The 20,221-nt window shown below is 42.4% G+C and overlaps 1 protein-coding gene across 1 annotated transcript in view; it reads right to left on the bottom strand.

Moving 5' to 3' along the window:
* Positions 1 to 20,221, bottom strand: part of ARRB2 (arrestin beta 2) — a 43,061-nt gene that overhangs the window by 17,248 nt on the left and 5,592 nt on the right. Inside the window, exons 2-7 of the mRNA XM_072399423.1 lie at positions 10,828 to 10,858; positions 10,307 to 10,367; positions 5,548 to 5,592; positions 4,462 to 4,658; positions 4,239 to 4,298; positions 1,041 to 1,108 (exon numbers count right to left, since the gene is read on the bottom strand). Of these exons, the coding sequence (XP_072255524.1) occupies positions 1,041 to 1,108; positions 4,239 to 4,298; positions 4,462 to 4,658; positions 5,548 to 5,592; positions 10,307 to 10,367; positions 10,828 to 10,858 (462 nt within the window). The remainder of the gene's footprint in view (positions 1 to 1,040; positions 1,109 to 4,238; positions 4,299 to 4,461; positions 4,659 to 5,547; positions 5,593 to 10,306; positions 10,368 to 10,827; positions 10,859 to 20,221) is intronic.

Genomic DNA, 20,221 nt, shown 5'->3' with positions numbered 1-20,221 from the left:
ACTCTTTATTATAAAGTAAAAACAGTAACATAATAAGTCCACTTTAAGCACTTTTCTTGCTGGCAGCCATGTCTTGAAATGCCTCCATAATGCTGTTGCCTAGCTGATGTGTCAGACGGGTCTATTACCCATTTGCCCAGCTGAACACATTGATTCTTACTGTTGGTTTGTAATCCCTGTAATGATATATGAGAATGTAGATTTCCACTCTATATGGTGGGGGTAGCAGTTGAAGCCTTTGAAGCCACTGTCAGGCAGAAAGTAGAATGCTTCTAATAAATAAATACTTTTTTAAAAAGCCTTGACAAGGACTGGGGCTGTTTAGCGTGGTCTTAAGGGTTGAGAATAGGTGAGCCATTTTTTTTTTAACCAGGGTTCCAGGGAACCCCCAGGGTTTCTTTGAAGGTTCACATGGCTTCCTCAAACTATGGCCAATTGACATCCCATGTGATAATGCTTGCATAGTCCTGGGGCCAACACAGCTTGGCAGAGCCAGCTCCATGACTCCAACAATGTTTAGGTGACTATAAGGACGGTATTCTAGCCTCTGGGGGGCTATCTATGCACTGACCGACACTTTATGAGGCTTTTTTTCCCTTTCTCAGCAGCCATGATATGACTGTATTGCAGAGAGTTACCGACTGTCACTGGATCTAAAATCGCGTACATGGATCGGTTTGATTCCATCATTTCATCTTGTGAGGGTGGAACCAGGGAAAGAAAATGTTGGATTAAACTTTTACATTGGTTAAGCCTTTTTATTGCTTTATTTCTATAATTTTCAGAATGTTATATGGACATCACTTTACAATTTAAAAGCAAACAAGTCTCCAGCCCGAGATGCACTGCTCGCCTGCTAAGGCTGCTGTATGGTACACTGCATGACTGAAAGCTACAGCTGGAATGGCAGTGATTCCATTTTGTTTATTGCACCATATGACACTGTACAGCTTGCAGGTCTACACATGAAATTCAGAAATTCCCATGTGAATAAAAAGCCTCAACCAGAACCTACATTTCCAATCTGCACCCGCTCTTACCTTTTGTGCATCTTCTCCTCCATGGACTTGGCGCAAAAGGCACGTATTTCATAGTCAACACCGCAGGCCTGAGGGCGGAAAGATATCATGGAGTGAAAATTGAATGGTTTGCCTTTAGTATAAAATATAGAAAAATGACCAATGTGCCCATTTCCACTTTCCTCATCATGGCAAACATTATACAGACTATAAAGAGAATAGGATTTTCACAGCTGGTTTGCTATCCACGCTCATTTTTCATTCCCTAACGTGGGCAAGGGGCAGGACAAAACATTCTGAATAAAGGTTTGGGGTGGACACTCTGGTAATTCCAAAACTCGGAGCTGTTTATTGCATGAAAACAGACCAGAACATTGTATACTGCCCTACTGTAATGAGAGGTTTAAAAAAAAAAGTTAATAATTGTGTTCTGCTTCCCCCACCTCTTAGATTGTCAGCTCTTCTGGGCAGGGTGCTCTTCTCCTCCTCCATCTGTCATTTGCAACCTCTATTTAAAGTGTATCTAAACTCAGAATTTTCACTTTACATAAAAGGGTAGACAATCTTTTATGCAAGGTAAAAATTTCATTTTTTGTTTAGTTTTTTTAGGTGCAGCACGGCCCCCTAATTCTCAATCCCCTAGGTCAAGAATGAATGTCATGAATCCCGGGAGGCTCTTGGGTGCTCTTCTGCGCATGCCTGAGATGCTCCAAGAGACTCCATTCAAGAGCCTCCTATTCAAGGAGCCTTTTTGTGCAAAGAGAAAAATATGCTAATCTCACGCATGCACAGTCACCGGATCCTACGCCTGGGTCGGGTTATGTAGGATGAAGAACAGGGAGGAGAAGAAAAGACAGCGGCGCCTGGAGCACCGGCCCTGGGTTGGATGCTGGGACGACGCAGGACATCCCCGGAGAGATCAAACTGCCCTGCGGGATTGAAGGTATTTTTTTTTTTTTTTTGCACTTTTGAGTATAGTTTCTCTTTAATGTACAGCGGTGCATCATATGTTGGCTCTATATAACTACTGTTTAATAATAATAGCAAGGTTTATGTTGGTACTCACTCTCCCTCTTATGGATCCTTCATCCCACACCCCTATTTTTTGGGTGATAGTTATATTTTAGCAAACATCAGATGTGAAATAAATAGTGTGACCATATCACCCCAATGTCTGGCAATGACTGGGTTGTGGTGATATTAAACCAGTCCTATGGTTGTGCCTTTTTCCAATATAACCTCTGGGAAATGTAAAAAGCTCAAAACATAACTAATACCACAACAGAATCCCCTTTCTCTTACACAACTGCTGATTGGCCACATCTGCCTAACAAATCTCTCCCCCAGGCCCCTTAAGCAGAACCACATGAGCGGTGCTGCACAGAGGCCAGACAAAACAATCTTGGAAGGTGCCCGAGGTAGAACCTATTAAAGGTATAAATCTGGCGTCTGCCTTTTGCGATTCGTACTTCTCCTAAAAGTGGTTAAAGGCGTGTTGTGTATACCAAAACAACTTCAGAAAATGGTGAATGAAGTCCGGATCTATTTATAAATTCATCCATCAACACCTGTGGCATTTCCTACAGCAGGAATGTTGAACTGAAATGGCACAGAGAACCAAAGGGAGCAAAAGCTGTGGAAGGTCACTGAGGGGGCAGAGATTACTGCATACCATAAGGGAAAAACAAACAAATACAATGGTCTGGGAAACTCCAAATGAATGCTACTTAAATAGGGGAAAACTTGTCACTTCACTACATTGTACAGAAGAAAGTGATTTTATCTATCTATATGTCTATTGCAGCCCTAAATCTTAGCTTGTGGGATAACAAACTGCAGCCTCTGCTCTTGATAAATGCATTTTAACTGGACTTTATCTTACTCCTAGACAGTCTGCCCATAGACAACACTCAGCCCAGCACTGCAATGATGCTATTAACTACAGCAGCAATGCAGATCTGCTGTAAAGCTAAACTCCAGGCACTTTAAACTAAACACTTACTAATTGCGACCAGAGAGGTCCTTTACTTAGGCAACGTACACATGCTCAGTAATGGTCGATGGAAAGGATCATTCACAATCTCTTCCAATGACAAAAGACTGACCGAGTACTGTAAATACAGCACTGTTCTGCTCAATGAAGAGGGGAGAGCGACGGAGGGGCATCCCACTGCGTTCTCTTCCCTTCACTTGCATTGTGATTGTTCATCCATCCGGATCCATGAACGACGTCGGACGAGCGCTGTACACACGCTGGATTCTCATTTGATACTAGCCCTGAGGCAATTATCGGACGAGAATCATCTGAAGTGTGTACATAGTCTTAGGAGGAGGCAATAGCCCTTCTGCAATAAAATACCCTTACCTGCCTTATTTTTATTTTTTTAATTACACTAACCAGTCCTTGTTTCATCTCTGCAGATGCATCTTGTTTCCTCTCCTGCTCCTCCTAGTTGTGATCAATGGCCATCTTATATGGTTTGGGTGTGATAATGTAACTCCAGCACACATGCATTCAGGAGTTTATTCAGTTTTGGCATTGTACACCGAGCTGCATATACACAGCTCACATTTTTATTTAAAGATGACATGGAGCAAGCAAGCTCCATGTTTTATTGCAAAAAAATAGAAAAAGTCAAATAGAAGATAAATCCACTTTGTGTACACCAAATGCTATCTCAAACCTAGATTATTCTAAAGTGAAGTACATGGCCTGCACAGATCTGTAGGAGGGACCCAGCAGGCCCACTTACTAGAAGCTGCCTGCAGAGAACCCAGGAGGTTGGCAAATACATGAACAGCCACCCTGCATGAGAAATGAGAGCAGCATTGACTGGTCTTCAGTACAGGAAGCATCTGCACACAGGATTACTGCACAGATCACAAAGCAACACCAAGATCCTTGTAAGAGTACACACGCCTCTTGTACTGAGATATTTGCCTATCGTGAAGTTTTAGAGATGTAAAGAGAACAAAATCCCCCCAGTTAGTAGGAAGGAAAAATTAGTGGCTTGTGAAACATCCTTTTTGGCTGTGAATACCCCTCGATAAAGGTGGTGTCCCAGCCAAAGCAAAATACGAAGTAAACACATATCAAAAATCACATGGAATGTATCCTCCATTGGGAAATGATTTACATTCACTATATATCAAACACAGAAAGTGCGGAGGAATATTCACAAAGTATCATACACTGATGGCACATGGTACATCACTTACCTTCCCAGTGTCCTCTGGTCCTGGCTGCAGTGTCACCGAACATGGCAAATTCTGTGGAATCTGGAGAAAGACATGGGTAGTTAATATGGGAATAAAAGAGGCATAGATAGGAGGGAAGATGAAGCAGCATAAGAGGAGGGGTAAGTATGGGGATTATAAGGAAACAGACAGTGCAGACTAGAGGAAATCAGGGTTTATAGAGAAGGACAGATTATAAACTAACGGTAAAGTAGAACGGATGTGCTTGCTCTCCGAGTTTCTTGATCAGGCGCTCTTGCAGTCGGGTGAGAGGCTTCTTTTCCTCCGGAAGCGGGGGATAAGCCTGAAACGTTGAGATGAAGAGATCCTTCCGGAAGGACAGGCCCAAGACGTCGAGGTCCTCACGGCCATAGCGAAAAGCACAGGTCAAGGTGACGAAGACTGGGGGTGGAGAGAATAAGTGAGATAGGGAGAGATCAGGAGAGGAACAACTAGGGGAGGACGGTGGAGAATGGGGTTCCTTAACTCACGCCTGTGGTTTTTAGGCAAACAATATCCAAAGAAGTATGCAGGTAGAAAAAAATGGAAACACTCATTTGGCAGTAAACTGGTAGTGTTTTCTTTTCGGATAGATTTAAAAAGAGAAGCGCCCATTTCAAATAAATGCAGCATCTAGAGCAGTGTTTCTCAACCAGGGATCCCCTAGAGGTTTCTAGGGGTTCCTCCAGCAATAAGCAGTTTGTGGCTCTCAGGTCAGTTTAGGTGTAGCCAATGAATTTTTAGGTTATTTGTAACGGTGATATTCTTCCTAATGGCAAGCAATGTAAGAGGCATTCCTCCCAGTGAAAGTGGGCTGTGGATATAGTAATTATAAAAGGGGTTCCCTGAAGACCTGAAAGTTATTTCAAAAGTTCCTCTATGTTAAAAAGGCAGAAAAGCCGCCAAAGCTTCTATACCAGCACTCTGGATGCTCCTCCAACCATCAGCCAATGGCTATGGCGAGTGATGGATATCTACAACATGAAATTATGGCATCTGGAGATAGAGAAGTAGAGAAATTCACGCAAACCTGGTTCTATTGGATCCAGTTCTGTACCACATCAGAATACAGCTTATTGTCATTTAGTGTATGTAACTATATTGTCATGTAATATATTCAATACTATACGGTCACCATAATTTGGTGTCTTTAAATAGAATGGGTTTCAGTTTGCCCATCTGGTTTGTGTAATTAAGGGTTAAGCTGCAAGGATAAAATAGGACTGATAAAGGGTGACAGAAGGTAACAATCAGCAAAAAATATATACACATTTCAGAACAACAAAATTACCTTTGCGATCTTTCAGATAATCTGTATCCACCAAAACGACTCCATCTACAAATAAAGGACAGGTGGATGAGCTACTGAATACAAAGTGCAAGCCAGGCACAACAGTAATATGGTCTTTAAAGTGCACAACTTATTATTTACAGTATTTTTTAGCGCCGACATATTAAGCGCTGTACAAAGTCCATAGTCATGTCACTAGATGTCCCTCAAAGGGGCTTACAATCTAATGTCCCTACCATAGTCATATGTCATTAACACCGTCTAAGGGCAATTTTTAGAGGAAAGCTCATTAACCTAACTGCATGTTTTTAGAATGGGGGAGGAAACCAGAGTACCCAGAGGAAACCCACACAAACACGGGGAGAACCTGCAAACTCCATGCAGATAATGCCCTGGCTGAGATTTGAACCTGGAACCTAGCGCTGCAAAGGCCAGAGTGCTAATCACTGAGCTACTGTGCTGTTAATAAATAAAAGTGACGTCAGTGTTAGCAGAAAGTGTATATATATATTATATATACATACATATACACACACACACTTTCTGCTAACATTGATGTAAGTTTTATTTATTTGCTGCACGGTAGTTCAGTGATTAGCACTCTGGCCAGCGCTAGGTTCCAGGTTCAAATCTCGGCCAGGAAGTTATCAGCATTGAGTTTGAAGTTTGCGTGGGTTTCCTCTGGGTACTTCCGGTTTCCTCCCACATTCTAAAAACATCTAGTTAGGTTAATTGGTTTACCTCTAGAAATTGCCCTTAGACTACATTAATGACATATGACTATGGTAGGGACATTAGATTGTGAGCCCCTTTGAGGGACATCTAGCGACATGACTATGGACTTTGTACAGCGCTGTGTAATATGTTGGCCCTATATAAATACTGTATAATAATATTAACTTACTGCTGTCAGATTCTCATTATATATCCCACCCCTTCTCAGAGACTATATATATATATATATATATATATATATATATATATATATATATATATATATATATATATATATATTTATAACGGTCTCTGAGATGGCGTGGGATAATATTTACAACGGTCTCTGAGATGGCGTGGGATAAATAATGAGAAACTGACAACAGTCAGTTATTATTATACAGTATTTATATAGCGCCAACATATTACACGGAGATGCAGAAAGTCCACAGTCATGTCACTAGCTGTGGTGGCTCACAATCTAATTTCCCTACCATAGTCGTAACTCTTTAATAGGGTCAATTGTTTTTTTTTTGAGGGGGGAAGGCAATTACCTAACTGCATGTTTTTGGAATGTGGGAGAAAACCGGAGTACCTGGAGGAAACCCACGAAGACATAGGGAGAACCTGCAAACTCCATGCAGATAGTGCTCTGGCCAAGATTTGATCCTGGTAACTAGCGCTGCAAAGGCCAGAGTGCTAACCTCTGAGCCACCGTGCTGCCAAAAGTCAGGAAAAATGTAAGTGTAAGGATCTGGGAGGAAGAGCCAAACTGCAATGGCTAGATGACAGGATCGGAAAATGTTTCTGTATGAGGCAGAAAGTGAACAGTCACTTCTTGAGGATGTGTGGAAAGCAGGACAAATGGACAAGTAAAGGGATTGGAGGGATAAGGGACAAATTGTGTTTTGGGGTGTATTTTCAGTATGCAGAAGTAGTACCTACCAAAAGTGCTCTATGAAGGAACAACCAGTGAGCCAGAGGCTTAGCGATAAAGGGATCACTCGTAGGCCCTTTAGTGAGCCCTGCCCCACTTCCAAAAATGCACTGGAACTGAACCGTGGAGCAATGGAAGGTGATTGTGGAGTTCAATGAAGAACATTTTTTTTTAGAAAATGTGGAAGGCCCTGAACTGCAAAACCCCCTCCTATGTTTTTGCACCCTTTTATCGTTGAATTGTTTGTGGGAATAATTACCTTTTAAATAAAATCTGGAGTCCAAGCCTGGACAGGTCAGAACCATTTCGGCGTCACAAGGGGGAACCTACATATATTAGGTAGGTGGTTTTGCCATTTGGCTGATCACATTTTTGTTCTGTGCACAAACTTCAGGAGACATTTAGCTTTCCGTCTCAGTGAATGAGAACAGGAAGAAAGGGAAATGTCAGCAATTGGAGCAATCATAGCAATACAAATTTAGCAAGATCTCCCCTTACACCACTCTACACACAAACAAGATTTCTTTTTTTAATATACAACATATAGAATTGCTATAACATTCTGTATTTTCATTATTGTGTAATTAGGACCGTTATTCCTACACCACCTCTTTCTTTATTCCTTCTATACCAGCTCAATAGCTCACATTTTCCTAAAAGGTGAAAAATGTCATTTCTTTACAACCATGCATTAGAACCCAAGCAGTAAATGAACCCTCATCCACTAGCTTTGTATGAAGTCTGCACTGAGATTTAGGACGATTCCAGGCATCCGCTGCACAATGTCATTTTGTTAAAAAAAAAAAACTTGAATGGTATTAATTTGTTTCATCCGGTTAGGTGAGATTTTCCTGCATTCCGTCATGCAAAATTCAGTTTAACTCAATTAAAATGTTGTTTCTTTTGTTTGTTTGTTTTTTCTCCTCACTTTAACAACATCTGAATGCAAATGGTCACACATGTGCACGGAGCCAATTGTAATTCTGCTTCACTAACTGGCTGTGATAACCTCCCATACACCACCCAGCAACAAATATCCTTTATAACTCCACAATGAAAACACAACTACGGCCAATTACCTAAACACACAGACAGAACAAACATGCCAACTGTTCCACCTGCCACAACATTTGCATTTCTGTTCAGCCAGTGCTGACTCATAACCCGTGCCACAAGATACAGTCAGGTAGTGTCGTGCAGTGCGACAATGCTTGGACTGCCGCAGGGCCTGCGATGATTGGCTTTTGTTCGGATCACACAGGTTTTGCATTCCTATACAAGTCTGTGAATGCAAAATCTGGTGGTCAAAGGCAGGTCAGAAGGATTCAGAGTGCACCTGGTTAGAAAATTCTGAATATTCAGAAATGGACACCATAGACAAGGCAAAAGCCCGTCAGCATGGACTTTTACAGCTCACTACTGCCTGCCTTGTGTGCTGTGAATGAGATTCTTAGAATCTAATAATAAACCCTAACCACACAAAGATTGCAATATTGCTCAGATCGTATAAGGTGTACAGAGGTGAGTAAATTGGTAACCCAGTCTATACTCACCTGTACCAATTCCATCGCAGGCGCCACTATCTCCTTCCATTTTGACCATCTTGATTAGCTGAGCCAGAATGATGTAAATATCGCACAGCTTCGCGGGAGTTCATTCAATCCCAGCAATTGGATTTTGACAGAAGCAGGCAGGTAGCAATGCTTAATGCAGAAGGGAGAACAACTGTCCCTTCTTGCAACACAGTCTGGTTGCAGATTTTTAAAGCAGAACTAACCCCAGTCAATGCTCCCCTGTCCCTGTTACTTTACGGGTAGCACCATCTTCTTCCTTTTTGCAATCTTCCATCTTGATTGGCCGGGCCAGGATGACAAGTGCACGGGAGTTTGTGTGCCAGGTATCCCAGCAACAAACACTGGGCTGTGTATGTGCAGCTATTTTGAGAGAAGCAAGCTTCAGGCTGGAAAGAATAGTTATTGCTGAAAGACCATCACATGTCCCTTTCTGCAATAAATCCTAGCATGTGGTTGCAGATTTTTCCAGTGGAACTAAACCCAGATGATACTCACCTGTCCCTATTACACATTGCAGACGCCACCATCTTCTTTTAATTTGGTCACCTTTACTGGTCAGGATGATGAAAACCCTGTGGAGTTCAATCAGTCCCAGAACCCGCACGGGAAACCAGGATGTGCTGGGTAACCAGACAACCAACATGTATGCACAGCTCAGTGATTTTAACAGAAGTAGAGCAATCGGGTGGATAAGAATACTTAAAGCAGAAGGGACAGGCACAGTCTTCTGTTGTTGGAAAGGATCATGAAAGATCGTTTCCAACGACAAAAGACAAAGATGCATGAACGAGCTCTGTACATACATGCTCTATGGTGAGGGGAGAACGACATAGTGGAACCACGTTGCGCTCTCTCCCCTTCACTTGCATTGCGGTCATTTATCAATCCCGCCAGGACGGATCTATGAATGGCCTCTGTACTAAAGCCAGATTCTCGTCCAGCCTGATAATCGGATGAGAATCATCGTGTCCTGTGCCTAATACCGCCCTGTCTGATTGCAGATTTTAAAAGTAGTAAATTTTAAAACACAAACCCCACTCCCCCTTTCCAAAAGCCTTATACGCGCTTGTCCATCCTCCTGCCAATAGGTTGTGAAACCCAAAGGGAGCCGTGCAGCCACCACCCTGACACTCTCATATTATCCCTGCACACCTGCTGAAAAAAATCATATCCATTGCTATGAGGCCGACTATGGTTGTGACATGATGGATACGTGGACCTGGTAAGCACCTGGACAGGTAGGACTTAGTTAAAGAATAACTGTGCTAAAGTAAAATTATAAAAATGTAAACCCTTGCTGTACCCTTTTAATCTGTAATCATTTTATCGGTAACCCTGTGAAGAACTTTGTTTCATTTGTTTTGCATCCCCCTGTTGACTAATTGTTTTGTATCTGTTTATTTTGATTGTTTTCTTTTTACATACATAAATAATGTAAAAAAAAACATTTAAACAAAATTAAATATATATATATATATATATATATATATATATATATATATATATATTTAAATATATTGGACCGAGCACTCACCAACAGGTTCCACGCGGTCTAGGTGATCCACAAAATCTCGTTTTCCCAGGTACACTGTAAGCTGCAGGAAAGAAAAAAAAAAAATGTTAAGAAAAGGGGCTCAATCCCAGAATTCTTTTGCAGATACCAAGTGCTGCCCCCCCCCCCCCCCCCCCCCCAAGAATGCCCTGTGCTATAACACCACCCCCTTCTTTACCACATTGCGCAGCTGCTTCTTGTAGACGGTGATGCCGCGGGGTATATCACAGCAGATGCGTTCCAGGTCGGACAGGTCCACATGATCAGCCTCTGCTATAGCCAGCATTGCTTGCATCTCTATCTTGTTCTGTGTTTACATCTCTCTATACCCTTCACACCTCGGGGAGCTGCTGAAAGCCCCAGGAGATGCACTTCCACCTGCCATTGGTAGAGGACTGTGGCCCATGCAGCAGCTATGGCGACACGAGGAGTAAACTGGTGCCTTAACCCCTGCCTACCTACACATGACAACAGTTGCATGGTATCGGGACATGGCCACTTACCTTGCAGTTTGGACTGGATTTCTTAAATACTCTGCAAGAAAGGAAAAAAAAATTAGAAAATGTTTCTTTGTACATTCCTTAGGCTAGAACAACATTTCACCATCACCCCCATGTTCTATTTCTGTTTCAGAAATGCAGGAGAGACCATTAAAGTAAGACTTGGAGAGATCAATGATCATTAATCAACAATGGAATTCCTTCTGTATGCAAACACAGGAACTCACATTCATGGAAAAACAGATCTCCAGTAACACTCAACAGATCTCTGCATTTACTGGGTCAGCGAGACAAAAACCATATCGCTGCTCCAGGAAGGTGAAGCGAAACACATTTTTTATGCCTTTGGATCTTCAGAGGACTTTGTGCTCACAGCTCCACCTTGGCGCCAGAAGTCCAAAGGCAGTAATGGAGCAAACATGCTGATCCTGAAAGGTGGCCGAGAAGATATTCACAGCATTGTCAATTTTTTGTTCCTCGTTGTAGTGGCTGGAGGACTGCCACGAAATGTGATGCTGCTTCTCACCCCTCTACTCCAAGATTGTAACCGCTGAGGACTAGGCAGGTCCACTTACACAGTGTCCTCCCCAGCCCCTTTTAGTCGGGTGCACCACCCAGGACTTTTCAATAACCACCTGGCTGTTGTTGGCTTGGGTCACAATACAGGGGCTGCCAACCGTCTAGACTTTCTTCCTACCCAGCTTAAAAAACATTCTGGGTTGAACACTTACATATGTGTTTCCTAACCCAGCTGTCGGTGTTGTCACCAGTAAGGAGAAGGCACATTACCATCTAATACTACAGCTGCACGGTGTTGTCACCAGTAAGAAAGAAGTAGGTTATTTCTTACAGGAAGGGTGAGCAAGCACAGCCGGCCCAGATCAGCTTTTTACCAGAAGTGATGCAAAGAATAGAGGAAGTGAGGGCTCTGGAATGAAATAGGTGTTAGGGAGGAAGGGTAATTTTAGGTAGAGTTAACTGTTAAAGCACAGCTATTCATGAAAGTGCATACAGAAAGCCCAGCTACCTCACATACACATCCACAGTACCTGCAATGCAGGAATCAAGCTGAAAAATACACGAGCGCCGAGATAACCTGCAAATAATGGTCACTTGGGACACGAGGGAGGAAATCAAATTACACTTACATATCAAGTCATTTGGGTACAGATGTGACATGACATCTGTTTATATCCTGCAATAAGTCTACAACGACCGGAGTGACAGGTCATCCCATACTGACCACTCCAGTGTTCTCCCCAGACACTATTAGCTGGGCGCACCACCCGTCACCTTTCAGTAACCACCCGGCTGTTTTTAGTTGGTTACTGAAGAGTTGGGTCACAATACAGGGGTCACCACCCACCTACAGCTTCTTCCTTACCAGCTTAAAAAAAATCCCCGGAAAATACTTATCTCCTAGGCTATGTACATTAAAGCAGAACTAAACCCCCAATATTCACCTGTCTCCATTCCCTCGCAGGGCAGCACCATCTTCTTTCTAACTGGAGACTTTATTTGATCATCTTGATTGGCCAGGACAACATAACTCCCGGCCTGTTCATTGAAGTTGGCATTGCCAGGTATCCTTGAAACCCACGGCTCAGCTTTTCTAAAAGATACCCAAGGCCATCAGGCAGGTAAGAATAATGATTGGTGAAGGGACATCACCTGTCAATTTCTGCAATAGTGACCTGCCTGAATGTGGATTGTTAAAATTAGAACTTAAGTTCCCCTTTAAGGTCACTGAAGTATTTTTTTATTGTTTTCAGCAACAATAAACAGTGTTTTCCCATGCCCCCCTTTTTAGCCGGGCACTCCACCAAGCACATGACTTTTTTGGGGTGGTTACTTAAAAATTTGGTCACAATATAGGTATTGCCATCCACCTACAGTTTCTTCTCTGGAAAGCCGTATACACAGAAAAGTTCAGTTCCATGAAGTGTGGAGAAAGGAGGAAGAGCAGGAGGCACCACGCTGCATTCTCCTGCAGGAAATTACAGTGGTTGTCCCTGCTCTGCCATTTATTATTCTGCGAAGGATGGATCAATTAAATGACAATACGTCAATGATTAGGAGGAGATCAGCCGATATGTGCGTAAAGCTGAACTTCAGGAGGGTAACAAAAAAAAAACAAAAAAACAAATTGAAAACCAATAAAAGAATAAAAAATTATAAATAAAATTCAGTTTTTACTGCAATATTCACCACCAATGTAGAATACCAATAAAATTTTACTAACAGAATTCGTTAGTACAGAGCCTGCAAATCTACTAAAGTTAGGCGGATGTTATCTGCACTGAATCAGAAGAAAGATCTGCACTCAATCAGAATCAGAAGAAAGAATTCTAGATGACAGGATTACTAATGAATTTCTCCTAAATTTAGAAGGATTAGAGAATCTACCAGATACCAAATTTTCCCTCACTTCCTTTCCAGGTGGCACGTGTCAGGACAAGAAAGGAAATATTATCCCAAAGGAAACCCCCTATGCCATCTTTAAAGTAAAACTTTATTTTTTATTTACTCCATCAGCAACCCCCAAGTAAATTAAAATCTCCTTCATAAAGGAGAGGGAGAAATCCTGATTCAGTGATCTTCCCAGCCCATTTTAGCTGGGCGCACCGCCCAGCTTTTTTCAGTACCCACCCGACTGTTTTTGGGGGGTTACTGAATAGTGGGGTGACAATACAGGAGCTAACACCTGCCTAAAGCTTCTTCCCACCCAACCTAAATAATTTATGGGGAGAATACTGGCCTTCTTATTTACATCCAGATTCTGGGAAAGGTGGGATGCTTTAAGTCAGGGAAGGGATGTAAACATGTACAAGGATACAAGCTCCTTCCTAATAAAGAGTGCAATGGATCAGTTTCTGAAGCAGGGTTCCTCCAGGGGTTGCTAGGGGTCACTTGAGCAGTTTGCACCTCTCAGATCAGTTTAGGTGACACCAATATTCTTTTTGGCTATCTGTAAGGGTGACTTCCCACTGGCCAGCAACCTAAGAGGAATTCTTCCCACTGACCACCACTATATTAACAATAATATTGTACAAAGTGGTGAATGCCTCCCAGTAGAGTACCGCACTTCTGCAATCTATACAACTTCAGGAGGAAGATGCACAAGGTAGATTATGGAGGTCTAACCCCTCCCGTATCCTCTGTTAGCCACCATTATAGCTTGTGGAATGAGAGCGAGACTCAACCAGGCAGAGCTTGCAGGCGGTGTGTCCTAACACATACTTTGAAGATGCATGGGCTCTTGCATCTCCAATATCACCTTAAAGGGGCAGAAAAAAAAAAAAAAAGGTCCCAGTGAAAGATCGGCTTCTGTAGTTGACCTGGGCAGTTTTTTGGTGTGGGGACTGGTAGGATCAGCCAGATCCCCATACACACACTGAGTGGTTACAAAAAATGGTTTTAGGTTCTCTTAAACCGTTGCTGTGCACAGGGTAGCTGATCTCTGCAAGGGTTATTCTACAACTGAAGTTTTACCCCTCTGGTCTACAAGGGCATATTTGCAATAAGCCACAATCCATTGCTCTGCAACCACAAAAGCACAACCTCTACTGGCACTTTACTAAGAATCAGGTAAGATAAACATGGCAGCCTGTGCCAAGGGTGACTCCCTATGACTGCAGACCCTGTACTTATCACAACAGGTCAGAGTCAGGATGCACCTCTGGCAGGGAGGAACTGAAAGGCTGACGTAGATAGACAACACTGTGCTATTCACAGCCACCTGTAATTACAGCCTAATATCACAGGGTCACAAATAGACACATGATGAACGTTTCCGGACTTGTGTCAGATGAGCAAGGCTTCCTTCCTGAAAAGATGAACACCCAGAGATAGTGTGCATGCTGGCTGAGAGCAAAGAGGAAATAAAATGCTGGCAATGACTACAAATTATAGGGCTTTAAAGTGACACTCTGATGCATCACACTGCAAAAGCAGGCCAGCCACATACTTCAAGATGGTAACTGTTATTCAACAACAGGAAGGGGACAGGTTTTTGCTACCTCAGGTTAGAGCAACCCTACTAATAAATAGTGTTTGAATGAAGAAGCACCACAGATCCACAGAAGGAAAAAAGCTGAAGCAGGGAGATCCTTGCACAGCAGGTGCAGCTTCCTCTCCAGCAAGGAGAACAGTGCACAGCAATGTTGTAATGTCACCAAGTTTCCTCCTGAGACTAGTAGCCAGAGATGCCTTAGATATTCTCATTTTGCACTTATACAGAGAAGACCTGTCAGTTAGTTCATTGCTTTTTTAGCAATATTTTGCAAAGTTGAACTGAAATATAAAAGACAAACATTAAACCAGAAGCAGGGCTTTATTGCAGAAAGGGACAGGCGATGTCCTTCTGCAATACGCATTCTTACCTATCTGACTGCTGTCAAATGTCTCAGAGCTGTACACGAGCACCTTTGTGTAGAATGCTGGGATATCCGGGGCATCCCCGTTAGGGTTTGAATTAACTCCTGTGTGACTGCATGGGAGTTACGTCATATCAGCCTAGCAAAAATGTCACAACAGAAACAAGGAAAAAGGGGAAGATGGTGATGACTGCAACGGAACAGATGAGTGCAATTAAAAAGATTGGGATCAGACAGATAAGGTTATTTTATTTGAGATCTTTTACCAGATAAAACCGCTTCATTATATGTATTTTATCTGTGCATTTGTGTGCCTGGAGAATGGCTTCATAGTAACCTTTTAAAAAAAATTAGGCTTTTCATGCATTCCCTAAAGAATGAACTTTCACAGAGCAAAGGGATAAAGGAATCTCACAAACCCCCACACCACCTCTTCCCATATCAAAAACCAGTGCACCAGTATCAGCAAGTACCAGGACTTTCAGAAGAGAATTGATAATGGCAGCTCAGTTATTTCTCCAGTGACCTTTCTGCAGCTGTGTCCTCCACCCCTTCTCTGTCCTCATCATCGGAGCTAGATCTGAAAAAGGAAAACTTTGTAATTCCCGATTAACCACTTTTCAAAACTTCCTCGATTCTGTGATGTCACAGGAAACCATGTTTGGCTTGATGTTTTAGGTAACATCAGTGGACCTGCTGACAGACACTCTTCAGGACATTGCGTGCAGCGCTGACATTTTCCTATACTTGGAACACACCCTGCACGCTTTTCAGTAGACTTTCAGATAAAACATATCGCTGAACGCCAGCTGACTAAACAAGGTAGGGGACCAGAAAAAGCACCAAGTACACACAGTAAACAAGAAAGACGCTAAAATAGTCCTGAACCAGAATAAAAGTATTTGAGTAAGAAAACATAAACCTTAAAGGATTGAAAGTCAACCATTAGGCTTCTGATGCTACCCAGGAACAGGATATAGATCATATTGTAAAGCCCAATTCTGTAAACCCTCGTTGGTGGCTTCCTTCATTGTTGCCCCCACCAGCTGAACTTTATGCATTTGAATTTATGATGACCAGTATTATTCTGATCCTAGGTTCTCCCAAGGCTACATACGCACTTCAGATGATTCTTGATGGGATAGTCGCTTTATGGCTGGTATCAGACGAGAATCTGGTGTGTGTACAGCGCTCATCCGACGTTGTTCATGGATCCGTCCTAGCGGATCTATAATACAAGGTAAGGGGAGAGAGCACGGTGGGGTGCCGCGTGTGTGTGAATGCAGTCTTAGACTTCTACGGTCTATTCTTATTTGGGGTTGGTCCCGGTGATGCCAAAAGTGAAGTAGATGAGGTGACGTTAACACTATGAGTGCGGAGAAGTAGGGTCACAATGCGCTTACAAATAAAACAAAAGCGAACTTAACTCCCCTAGCTCCATTGCCAGAGCCAATTCTCAAACTGGTTCTCCTCCAGATTAGGGTCTTGGGCCTTCCTAATTGGCCTGACTGGAAAGATGCAACTCCTGCACATGCGCACAGAACTTTCATTCCTGGAAGCTATATGAGCATACGCAGTTCAGTGTACATTCAACAAAAAGTTAGGAACAGACAGATTTCATAGGTTTAGTTCTGCTTTAGATGTTAATAAACTTAGAAGATGTAGGAAATCATGCAATAAAGAAGGTGCACTGCGGTGGAGAGATACAAACTGAAGGTGAGCATTGTGGACAGAGCTCCTTGGATATTCACAATTCTGTGGAAATAAACATTAAAAAGCCCCGAGTGGCGCTTTAAAGCTAAGCAGCCCCCAATTTGTTGGAGCCAGGTAAAAAAATCTATCAGAGGTTTGTTCCCTCTCAAAGGTTGAACACACAGTTCCTTTTCTATATTTGAATATCGAATGGACATTGTCTATTTAGCAAGGGTTACGTCTGCATAAAGTCTATTGACTTTGGCAAAACCATACAAATAAAGTTGTAAACAAAAAATAGGCGATTGGGAGGATCCGAATGTTTAACTGACTCAAATATATATACATGCAAAAAAAAGTTAGGAGGCGAGAGTCAATATTGTCATCCAATAAATGCATTTCCCTTCCAACTGCAGAAACTCAAACACAAGCTCTGCATATTTCTGATGTGACAACCAGCAATGTCAACATACGCAGGTGAACGACCCGCTTGCATCTGGCCCCCGACACAAGAACATCCTAAAAATAAACATGCTTTGGATGAAAGCTGGGACAAAAATTTGCACATCATACAGAGCAAGAGATCGCCATGGGTCACCAATCAATGGACTCCGAATGGCAGGTATCTAATGAAAGCACCCAAACAAAAATGCCCATACTAGCCTAAAGGTGCAAGGGCCCAGAAAGCCCAACATAGCACAGTGACAGCTGAATACAATAAAAATGGCAACAGGACCGAACAATATATAATAGCAAGGTGGTCATGGATGGGCTAGAACACACAGCAGTGTTCTCCCATGCACACCACCCAGCACTTTTCACTAACCACCCGGCTGTTTTTCGGTGGTTACTGAACAGTTGGGTCACAATAAAGGGGCTGCAACTGTCCTACAATTTCTTCCCACTCAGCTTGAAAAAAATGCCCGGGATGATCAGTGCACAGTGACATTGTGGATATATCTGAGATGGAATTGCTCATGGATTAGAGTTGGTGATCAATCCTTGCAGAGTCAATATGGATTCAACAAATTTCCAAATGTGGGGAAAATTTTTGTTCTTAACCAAATTTGATGAAAATTATTTATTTCCCCTCCTCCCTGGAAGGTTAGGGTGTTGGGGAATGTTTGTATTGTGTTCTTACTCAATATGGGCACCAGTTTTTTTAAACCCATGGACCCCTATAGAGGAGTTCCTTAAACAATGAGCAGTTTGCACCTCTCAGGTCAGTTTAGGTGTCACCAATGATCTTTGGCCATCTGTAAAGGTGACATTCTTCAATGGCCAGCAATGCGACACATTCTTCCTACTGACCATTAAACTAATATACTGTATAGTAATTATAGAAGGGTTTCCCTGAGGGATTCCTTAAGAAGTGAAAGTTATTTCAAAAAAGTTTTCACCATGTTCAAAAGAATGTGAAAGGCTGCTATAGACTATAATGGTGGCACCACAATAGACGGTTGTGATTCTGCAACTTCTACTATCTGTACGGCTTGGAGAGAGAACAGGAATTGGAATCCACCAGTGATCAAAGCCTCTCCTCACCTACAGAAGGTTGATTGACAGTACAGTATGGTCCTCAGGTCACATGTTTTGCTGGAAAACTCCCCTCCCATTCTGCAGCTTGAACCTTTGCAGCAATCCTTCATCCCAGATCTCCTGAAATAGGAAGCCGGATCCCACAACCTGATTTTAGAAGGCCATATGCAACTTTCTCCGTTCATTTTGAATGTTTTTTTTTTATGCACGTACCCAGAGTTTTCCTACTGAACTTTGTTTATTCCGGTGCCTTGGCTTGGACTCTGTTAGGACTTTTTTATAATTTGGGTGTGACTGATTACAGTATGTACAACCTAACAGGCTTAAGGAAAAACAAACAATCAACACTATGCTTGTTTTTGTGTGCAAACGCCATTCTGGTCTGCTAAGAAAGTCAGTTAATGCCAAACTAAATAAAAAAAAAAATAAAAAAACACAACAGGTAGTCACCAGGATGTAATCAAAAAATAAAGCCATGGCTCCTGGTGGTTGGTTTTAGCTCTTAACTGTACAGTATGCCATAAAGTGAGGCTTTGATTGTCTCTGTATGTGGTAGTGCCTCATACAGAACCAGCCTATGGAGACTCCTGCGTCAGTGGCCATCCAAAGCCCGAAGAGATCGATGCGCTCTCTGAAGTCCACCATAAAGTTGGCCGCTTCCTATGATGTCCTGGACCGGCAATCGCTGGAGGTAAGTTGCTTCAATAATCAGCAAGTATGCTATGTATACTTACTGGTTACTTAACAAGTTTAGTTCTGCTTTAAGGAATACATGTGCTCAGCAATCCTATACAGGCACGGGCTGACTATACAGACTTTCACTAGGAAAAAGAGGAAGAACAAAAACCCAACTGCTGCAAAAGCACCACATATGTAAATCAAATATGAATGAGCCATGCACAGTCTAAAGGTTTTTAATACTTAATAATATTAATAATTTTAATAGGATTCCACTCAGAACTTAGGTGGGAAGAAACTCTAGGCAGGTGGCTGTCCTTTTATTGTGAGCCAGTAAACCCAGTAAGTGGGGTGGCCACTGAAAAGTGCTGGGTGGTGCGCCCGGCCAAAAGAGCCTGGGGAGACTGCAAGTGAATGAGGTTCTCAAATAAATCCAGTCACCTATTGCTGCAACCATCAACTTCTTCGGTCACTGGGTACGAACAGACCAGGTGACTTCAATGTGCATGCTAGACTTGCATTATCCCAGCAACTGGATCCTACTCTTAACATCTTCCATGTGTCAAGAGTAAACATTGAACAATGCATGCACTAAAGAAAGCGTATATGAAAAATCACACTTTGGTAAAAAGAGGAAGGTGCTTTATTGGCAGAGGACTACAAGTTTTTAACTTTAGTTCCAAATGAACCTGTCAGCACAGGGTCACCTGTATACAAAACCCTACCTTTCCAGCAGCCCATGTGTTTAGATCCCCCTGCTTTACTGCTCCCCAGGTTCTGCAAGCATTTCACATTTCTAGGTGTATAGAACACACTGGCCTCTGAGCTGCATGCATTGGCTTCTTTCACCATCTTTCCAGAACACAAACCAGTGGGAGTAACCATATCATGCAACGGCAGAAACCGGTATTCAATCCACCTGAAGGCTCAATTACTTACAGCATTACTTTCTATCCAAAGGCTACAAAAAAGCCCAATACGTTCACTTTTCTTATATATATATATATATACACACACACACACGGGTCCTTGTGTTGACAGGACCTACTGAAAAAAATGTTAGGCTAGTTGTATAGCACAGAGGAATGCTGATCCGTAGCTGGATTAATGGA

The sequence above is a fragment of the Pyxicephalus adspersus genome, chromosome 2 (genome assembly GCF_032062135.1).
Source record: "Pyxicephalus adspersus chromosome 2, UCB_Pads_2.0, whole genome shotgun sequence".
Classification (NCBI taxonomy): domain Eukaryota; kingdom Metazoa; phylum Chordata; class Amphibia; order Anura; family Pyxicephalidae; genus Pyxicephalus; species Pyxicephalus adspersus.
This window is presented reverse-complemented; position numbering and strand designations above follow the sequence as displayed.